We start from the raw sequence: 9419 nt of genomic DNA on the forward strand, positions 1-9419 counted from the left end.
TGAATGTTTAAGCTAGGACAGGTGTGGGTGCTCCAGTACAGTTGGTGGCGCTAATGCACAATAATGTTAGGCAGGAACTATGACATTTTTAACAATGCTTTTTCTGATTAAAAACTAGTTAATTGCATCTGCTGTGGAGCCCAGTTTCATATACCATATGGCCCAGCTGCTTGCTGTAGTTTTGAAGTAATCATGAAAAAACAGGCCGCATTTTTCACCCTGCCAACTCCTATTAGTTATTATTATCGAGCACCAACTTGCCTTCCTGCGGTTCTGTTAGCAACTTCTCTCGCAGTAAGGTTGGTAGAGCGTTGGGCCGGTAACCGAAAGGTTGCTGGATCGAATCCACAAGCTGACAAGGTAAAAATCTGTCACTCTGCCCCTGAACAAGGCACTGTTCCCCAGTAGACCTCATTTAAAAAAAGTTTTTTTACCTTTATTTTACTAGGCAAGTCAGTTAAGCTGAAGTTTGGTAGCCAAAACCTACGCCCCTTTGTCAGTAATTGGTCAATATTAGGGATTTTTATGCAACTTTTTTTGCTTGAGAAATCCTGCACCAAACATCTTAGATGTAAAATTGTGTGCCGAACTGCTCGGCAAAACCAGAACTAAAGAAATATATAACTTTTAAAATCTATTTCGAGGAAGCGTATACTGGCTACGGCGTCTCAAGAGTGGCACAGTAATATTGAAGCTTTTTTCTAATTTTTCAAGCGAATGTATTTAAGGAGTATGCGAGTCAGATGTTCACTTTACCTAGCCACGTTCTGCTAGGAGCAAACCGAACATAGTTAACGTTAGTATGCGGATGCCTTAACTATCTAGCTAACTTGCTTGCTAGGTAACTAAAAGTCGAGACAAAATATCCACAGGAAAGTATTGTTCACCCGACTATTGTCTCTGATGGAGAACAATCCATTTGAAATCTGAATAAATAAAACAATTCACACAAAGATGTCTGATTTAGGATATACAATTGTCATGGCGTGCTTTGTTCAATAGCTATTGGCGAGAACTGAATATTCAATGTAAAACTAACTTTACTTCAGTACGAAACCATATATAAAGTATTCAGACCCTTTGACTTTTTCCACATGTTGTTACATTACAGCCTTATTTGAAAATGCATTACAAATAACATTTCTCTGCAACACAATACCCATTAATGTCAAAGCGAAGACAGGTTTAGAAATTTCTGCAAATGTTTTAAAAAACAAACCTTATTTACATAAGTATTCAGACTCTGCTATGTGACTTGAAATTGAGCTCAGGTGTTCATTTGTTTATTACAGCCAGCTAACAAACTACTCGGAAGAGACTACAAGGACACTGCTGACTTGCAAAACAACTAACCAAAATCTAAAATAGAACTTGACCTTGACTAAACATCAGCCCGTTACCATGGTTACCCCATGGATATTCAGTTTGAAAGAAGTCTGCCTTAAAAAGATGCAAGTCTCTACAAACCAGTATGTTGACAAAATATTTACACTGATTGCTTGGGACAACATTTGGTCTGTAGTTCGGTTAGGCTCGGCCATATTGGTTGTTGCGTGTGAGGAAAAATATATACAGACCAGCATACTGAAGGTCGGGTCAATAACGCTTCCCTGTGAAAAATAAGTTGACATCTAGTTAGTTCAACATTGACTTGTAATGGAGCTGGTCATAAAAATGCTGAGCCTACATGTTAGAGACAAGAGTGTAAGTATTTCACGCTCAAATCCTGAGGCTAACCCTGGTTTGCAAGTCAGGAGTGCCAGTATAGCCTTTTCCTAAAAACTCAAGTACAACACTAGTGACTGGGGAACAGGCATAGTGCTTGAGCCAGCAACTACCTGTGCTACATTGGTCTTAAGATCTCTTAACAAAGGCTTTAGATAGTCAGATACAGTCAGGGAAGCTACTCAATTCTTCTGGAGAAGTGTCCTGACTCCACTTATTCTGATTTGGCCCAAGAAACAGCAGGGATTATCCAACTTTTGCTACCATTGTAGTGAGGGGCCAGGTTCCATTAACATAGGGAGGAGGTGGGGTGTACACTGTTAAGGTCTACCTACAGTTATAAATAACTCTTACTTATGTCTCTTTTTTTCAAACAGGGAGGCAAATAAACAACATGTTCGGTGTCAGAAGTGTTTGGAGTTTGGACACTGGACATATGAGTGTACTGGCAAACGAAAATACCTTCACAGGCCATCAAGGACAACAGAAATGAAAAATAAACTGAAAGAAAATAAAAATAAACAGGTCAATGCTACAGGGTAAGTTAGGCACAAGTATGTATTTGTACTGGGTGACTGCTGTCTTACTATTAAGTCAGCTTGATAGAAGATCACTTTTGAGTTCGGAAGATGTTAACACTGTGGAAAGTCACCTTGGTCGTGTCTATTAGGGAGACATTTTTTGAAAACGGAGAGGTAGGCCTACTACTTGAGCATTTCCAATAAGAAACATTTTCATTTTCTATTGCAAAAACATTTACCCTAATGAATGTGACCCTGGTGTCTACCATTTGATGTGACTTTTGAATAGGCTGCATAGTCATGATTTTGATGACTTCAAATCTGTATTTTGTGGCTACAGTCTACTGCAATAGCCTGAGCTTACAGATGGTTTGCTGTATGGTTACAGCGGTAATTAGTCTGTGACAGTATTTACAAGGCTATTACTGTAACCCAGCCTCAACTGTCTAGTACTGCTATCTAGAGGAGATGCAGTATAACTCGTCATTGGGAGTTCATTTCCTCTGTACAATGATTCACAAGTGTTGCCAAGTTTCTTTTCACTTTTATTTTCTTCTGGTTGGTTTAGAATAATCTTTGGAATTTTTTCAGCCATGGCATGTTGTAACTAACTCAATCTCTGTTCACTATTCAGACCAGGAAAGGAAAGCTCCAATGAGAAAAAAACTAAGAAGAAAAGGTAATTGTCACTTTTTTAGCTCTAAACCCCATAAAATTGTTCCAACATTATGACTGTTGATAAACTTACTAAAAAAAGAAAACGGCCCTTTTTCAGGACCCTGTCTTTAAGACAATTTGTAAAAATACAAGTAACTTTACAGCTCTTCATTGTAAAGGGGTTAAACACTGTTTCCCACGCTTGTTCAATGAACCATAAACAATTAATGAACATGCACCTGTGGAACGGTCGTTAAGACACTAACAGCTTACAGACGGTAGGAAATTAAGGCCACAGTTATGAAAATTAGGAGTTTTAAGAGGCCTTTCTACTGACACAGGATTGGTACATCTGAACATCACACCTGCGGGACAGGTACAGGATGGCAACAACAACTGCCCGAGTTACACCAGGGATGCACAATCCCTCCATCAGTGCTCAGACTGTCCTCAATAGGCTGAGAGAGGGCTTGTCGGCCTGTTGTAAGGCAGGTCCTCACCAGACATCACCGGCAACAGCGTCGCCTATGGGCACAAACCCACTGTCGCTGGACCAGACAGGACTGGCAAAAAGTGCTCTTCACTGACGAGTCATGGTTTTGTCTCACCAAGGGTGATGGTCGGATTTGCTTTTATTGTCAAAGGAATGAGCGTTACACCAAGACCTGTACTCTGGAGTGGGATCAATTTGGTGGTGGAGGGTCTGTCATGGTCTGGGGCGGTGTGTCACAGCATCGTCAGACTGATCTTGTTGTCATTGCAGGCAATCTCAACGCTGTACATTACAGGGAAGACATCCTCCTCCCTCATGTGGTACCTTTCCTGCAGGCTCATCTTGACACGACCCTCCAGCATGACAATGCCACCAGTCATACTGCTCGTTCTGTGCGTGATTTCCTGCAAGACAGGAATGTCAGTGTTCTGCCATGTCCAGTGACGGGCCCGGATCTCGATCCCATTGAGCACGTCTGGGACCTGTTGGATCGGAGGGTGAGGGCTAGGTCCATTCCCCCCGCCACAGAAATGTCCGGTAACTTGCCTTGGTGGAAGAGTGGGGTAACATCTCACAGCAAGAACTGACATATCTGGCATATCTGACATATCTGGTGCAGTCCATGAGGAGATGCACTGCGGGGCGTCAGGTAGCCTTGTGGTTAGAGCGATGGACTTGTAACCGAAAGGTTGCAAGATCAAATCCCCGAGCTGACAAGGTTAAAAAAAATCTTGTCATTCTGCCCCTGAACAAGGCAGTGTTTCACTGTTCCTTGAAAATAAGAATTTGTTCTTAACTGACTTGTCTAGTTAAATAAAGGTTAAAAAAACCTTAATGCAGCTAGTGGCCACACCAGATTCTGACTGTTAATTTTGACCCCCCCCCTCTTTTTCAGGGACACATTATTCCATTTCTGTTAGTCACATATCTGTGGAACTTGTTCAGCTTATGTCTGTTGTTGAATCTTATGTTCATACAAATATTTACACATGTTAAATTTGCTGAAAATAAACGCAATTGACAGTGAGAGGACGTTTCTTTTTTTGCTGAGTTTAGATCTGAAATGGGTAGAGCATAGTCCACTCGACACACTTTTCTTAAATATGCAGTAGAGATCTAGGCTATGCCTGCTATATGCCTTGTGTAATGTATTCACTATTCTGCTTATGTAATAATGGGTTTGTAAATTGTGCCACTTGCTTTCAGGTCAAAGGATGCAAGTGGTGGTAGTAGTAGCAGCAGCAGTGACTCTGACAGCTCTTCCAGTGACTCATCGTCTGACAGTAGTGACTCAAGCTCTTCGTCGGACGACAGTGACAGCAGTAGTGACAGTTCTGACAGCTCTAGCTCCTCTTCCTCGAGCAGTTCAAGCAGCTCGGCCTCTGATTCATCAGAAGGAAGTGATTCAGATAAAGGTCCTCCCAAGAAGAAAAAGAAGAAATGAAAAAGATTTATGTATTGTGTTCCACCATGACATTAACCTGAGCTCCACTCTGACCCTCTAGCTGTTCAGGCGTTGTCTTACGAAGCATACGGTGTAAATTGTAATGAACAAGCAGCAGGTTTGGGTAGGTTATTTTCTGAATGTAATCCGTTAGTTACTAGTTAATTACCTGTCCAATTGTAATCCGTAATGTGATCTGATTAGTTTTGGTTACTTTTGGATTACTTTCTTAAGAGGCATTTAAAAAGTGTTCACAATTCAGGGACCAGACTCGCTCAGGTGGAACAAACTTAAACTTGTGCATTTTTTTCAATGCTAAATTGAATGTCATTAGTTAGGTTTCCATCCAATTGGCAACAGATTTTAATGCCAATATTAAAAAAGCTGCATAAGTAACATTTCTGCATTCTCTCAGCAGAAATGTTTCCATCAAATTGACTTTTTGTGGATAAAAGCCTGTGTGTGGTGACGTAGTGCACATAAATAACTCCGAATAGAAAATAAGTTAGTTTGATTTCCGTTGAATTTTCAACTCGTCTGATAGTTTTGTCAGAAACAATATTGAGTTATATAGCGAATGTGCGCTCTAGACAAGAGCTTGCAGATAGAGTTCAGGTGTAGCCTATATGATGAGACTATAATGGACAAAAAGAGCAAGGTTATTTTAATTTGTCAAACGCCAATCAAACATCGGTCGTCATGTCACCAGAATAACACCCTTGATATTTATTGAAAGGAGCAGCAAGCTCATCACCTTGTACTTTCACCACCCTGTGAAGTTCATCACACATTTAAAAAAAAGTAATAATCTGTAGCCTAGTAAACTGCATGTTTTCCTGAGTCGTAATGGGAGGACCACACAAAATATCATTGCGTGACTCCAAGTTTACTTAGATATAATGCTTAATTAATCAATAGTTACACATAAAAGCACAATTTCTCACACAATGAATTTTGCAGACCCAAAAAGACCCCCCTTGTCTAGCGTATTTAGCTTTGTTGACATTTTGGAAGTTTATTGACAAATTTGCTGTTTACATGAGCCTGTCGTGACTTTTTTTTTTTGTACTTTACTGGAAACCTGCTTAGTGAGACTAGAAAGGTGTCGACGTCCTTTCAGAATTTAAAAGTAACCCAAGAAGTAATCTATTTTCAAAAGGATCTGTAATCTATTTACAATGTTTGCTGGTAACGTAACTGATTGGTTAAATTGTTTTTAAATGAAGATTGCATTTAACTGACTGCATGTAATCCGTTACTCCCCAAACCTGACAGTGAGGAATTTTGTATTTACTAGAATGTGTTCTCTCTCCTGAATTGCTCCCTTGTACAGTCAGTGTAGAAGTGTGGTCATATCTCAACTTCGTTTCAAATCAGTTTGATAATTGGTCTAGATTTAAAAATGTGCATTTTACGTAACCTGCTGTACTTCCTTCTATTGCTTTTGAGTGACACTTCAAATGTGCAGTTATGTAGCTACTGAAAGATATGTAATGCATAATTTGGAGGGCCTGCAGCATTAGATGCATTGACCCTTTTCACACTATCATGCTTACCAGAACTGTACTGTACTGGCTCAGACATTTTCTTTTTATGTTGTTTTTCTCCCAGTACGATTCCCGAAACAACCAGCCCAGTACAACTTGGATCTGGTTGTAGTGTGAACCGTGTTATTGATTATTAAAACATGTTTTACCCCCAGATGATTATAAACAGAAAAATGTTATTGACTGTTGATAAACTGCCATTTTAGGAATTTAGCATGGACTCTCACAGCCAAACGGTGATCATGCCAATGAATCCCCCTGCCCCCCTGCTAGTTGTGCTTTTGATTTGTTTGTTACCTAGTGCCACATCCTTTAATTATGTTTGAATAAATTGGCAGTTGCAAGTGTCTTCACTTTTCACCATTTATACTGCACTCTGACTGTAATCTTTTTTTCTGTAGAGGATGGCAGCACTGTAGGGCAATCGAATGTGTGCCTGGGCGTGGGGCTAATGATAGAGAAGTCTGGGGTTGTGTTTTCCCAAAGGAAGGGCCAGGTAGTGTAGAGGGTGGTGAATGGATCTCTTGGTGTAACGGCTAAGATGTTGGGATGACAGTCCCTGGGCCCAAGTTAAAGTCCCAGTTTGTTACCCCCAAATTTGCTGCAATATCATGTTGTAGCAATCTTAAATAAAATGGCTACAATTCCATAAGGCAGTGTTTCCCAACTCCGGTCCTCGAGTACTCCCAACAGCACAACTGATTCAACTCATTTAGGGCTTGATGATTAGTTGACAAGTTGAACGAGGTGTGCTTGTCTGGGGCTACAACACATATGTGCTGTTGGGGGTAGTTGAGGAGTTGGGGAACTGCAGTAATGTGTTGGACTTAGTCCTGATCAGGCCACCCCTGGGTAAATATACTTTTAATCTGGGATCTGAGTTTGAGTCCTGATCGGTGGGATGGCACTCCAATGGGCCTAAGGTCAGAAAACATAACACAAGTTGCAAAACATAATGAAGCCTATGACCTGTGAGGTCACATGATTTTCTCTTATTGAAGTATGGTGGAGGTGTGTGGGACCTACGACTAGAATGTTTGCAGTGTTTTTGAGGCGACACAACAAGGAGGAAAGTGTAAGAAAATAACAATTTGAACAGTTTGCTACTACAGCGGATGAGCTGAAAAAGTGTGAAGATGTGGAAATGGACAGCGAGTAAGGAAAGGAACATCGGACCCAATAAAAACCCTATAATAACCCAATCACAAATCATTAATGGCTCGATCACAAGATAACACAGTTGAAGGTAATATATTTCTTAAGCGCTGTTGAATATGTCAATACTGCAAGAGGGAAGCACTGTTGGGAAGAAGATTGGTGTAATGTACAGAAATAAAAATAATGTACTACGAATTACCTGTGGTGGCAGGTGCGCTGAAGATGCCCAAGGTCGAGCCTCGTCCTGATGATGATAAAGATGATTCTGGCCCAGTGAGATTTATGGGGAGAATGGATGCTTGCAGTCTTGCTGATCCATTTCTGGTGTCAGGTTGGGTGACACCACATAATGTATAGTATCGGTGGAAACAGTTGTGTGTGCGGCAGGTAACCTAGCGGTTATGAGTGTTTGGGCGAGTAGCTGAGAGGTCACTTTGTCGAATCCCTGAGACGACTAGGTGAAAAATCTGTCTGTATCCTTGAGCAAGTCACTTAACCGTAATTGCTCCCGTAGGTCGCTCTGATAAGAGAATCTGCTAAATGACTCAAATGAAAATGTAGAATGTGTTAACTGTAGGGATACCCATGGTCAGAATTGTCTGGTGGGAGAAACGCAGGTTGAGTTTGCCAGGATCAGAGTAGTACAGGTGTCATATGCTGATGCAGTGAAAATGAGAGGAAGACGGATACAGGACATGAGGCCTAAAGAGAGTGATAGGAATAATGTGTGCTTCAGTAAGGTTGGTTTCTGAGCTTTTATAGCCATGGTTATCAGCTGTACCACAGAAATGGAACGTCAATCACAGAAAATAGATGTGGTGGCAGCTGCAGAGAAGTACTTGGGTGTATGAGATTTTACTGTAGATGGGATTTTACTGTAGACCTCACATGGTCTCTCCTATCATTGCTATGCAGACGACACACAATTAATCTTCTCCTTTCCCCCTTCTGATAACCAGGTGGCGAATCGCATCTCTGCATGTCTGGCAGACCTATCAGTGTGGATGACGGATCACCACCTCAAGCTGAACCTCGGCAAGACGGAGCTGCTCTTCCTCCCGGGGAAGGACTGCCCGTTCCATGATCTCGCCATCACGGTTGACAACTCCATTGTGTCCTCCTCCCAGAGCGCTAAGAACCTTGGCGTGATCCTGGACAACACCCTGTCGTTCTCAACTAACATCAAGGCGGTGGCCCATTCCTGTAGGTTCATGCTCTACAACATCCGCAGAGTACGACCCTGCCTCACACAGGAAGTGGCGCAGGTCCTAATCCAGGCACTTGTCATCTCCCGTCTGGATTACTGCAACTCGCTGTTGGCTGGGCTCCCTGCCTGTGCCATTAAACCCCTCACAACGCCGCAGCCCGTCTGGTGTTCAACCTTCCCAAGTTCTCTCACGTCACCCCGCTCCTCCGCTCTCTCCACTGGCTTCCAGTTGAAGCTCGCATCCGCTACAAGACCATGGTGCTTGCCTACGGAGCTGTGAGGGGAACGGCACCTCAGTACCTCCAGGCTCTGATCAGGCCCTACACCCAAACAAGGGCACTGCGTTCATCCACCTCTGGCCTGCTCGCCTCCCTACCACTGAGGAAGTACAGTTCCCGCTCAGCCCAGTCAAAACTGTTCGCTGCTCTGGCCCCCCAATGGTGGAACAAACTTCCTCACGACGCCAGGACAGCGGAGTCAATCACCACCTTCCGGAGACACCTGAAACCCCATCTCTTTAAGGAATACCTAGGATAGGATAAAGTAATCCTTCTCACCCCCCTTAAAAGATTTAGATGCACTATTGTAAAGTGGCTGTTCCACTGGATGTCATAAGGTGAATGCACCAATTTGTAAGTCGCTCTGGATAAGAGCGTCTGCTAAATGA

The 9419-nt window shown here is 42.3% G+C and overlaps 1 protein-coding gene across 1 annotated transcript in view; it reads left to right on the forward strand.

Annotated features, from left to right (window-relative positions):
- Positions 1–6752, forward strand: part of LOC118373496 (zinc finger CCHC domain-containing protein 10-like) — a 7401-nt gene extending 649 nt beyond the window's left edge. The window contains exons 2-4 of the mRNA XM_035759631.2: positions 2103–2264; positions 2881–2925; positions 4603–6752. Coding sequence (XP_035615524.1) covers positions 2103–2264; positions 2881–2925; positions 4603–4840 — 445 coding nt within the window. The 3' untranslated portion in view covers positions 4841–6752. The remainder of the gene's footprint in view (positions 1–2102; positions 2265–2880; positions 2926–4602) is intronic.
- Positions 6753–9419: the final 2667 nt, after the last annotated feature.

This window comes from Oncorhynchus keta, chromosome 11, assembly GCF_023373465.1.
Source record: "Oncorhynchus keta strain PuntledgeMale-10-30-2019 chromosome 11, Oket_V2, whole genome shotgun sequence".
Lineage (NCBI taxonomy): Eukaryota > Metazoa > Chordata > Actinopteri > Salmoniformes > Salmonidae > Oncorhynchus > Oncorhynchus keta.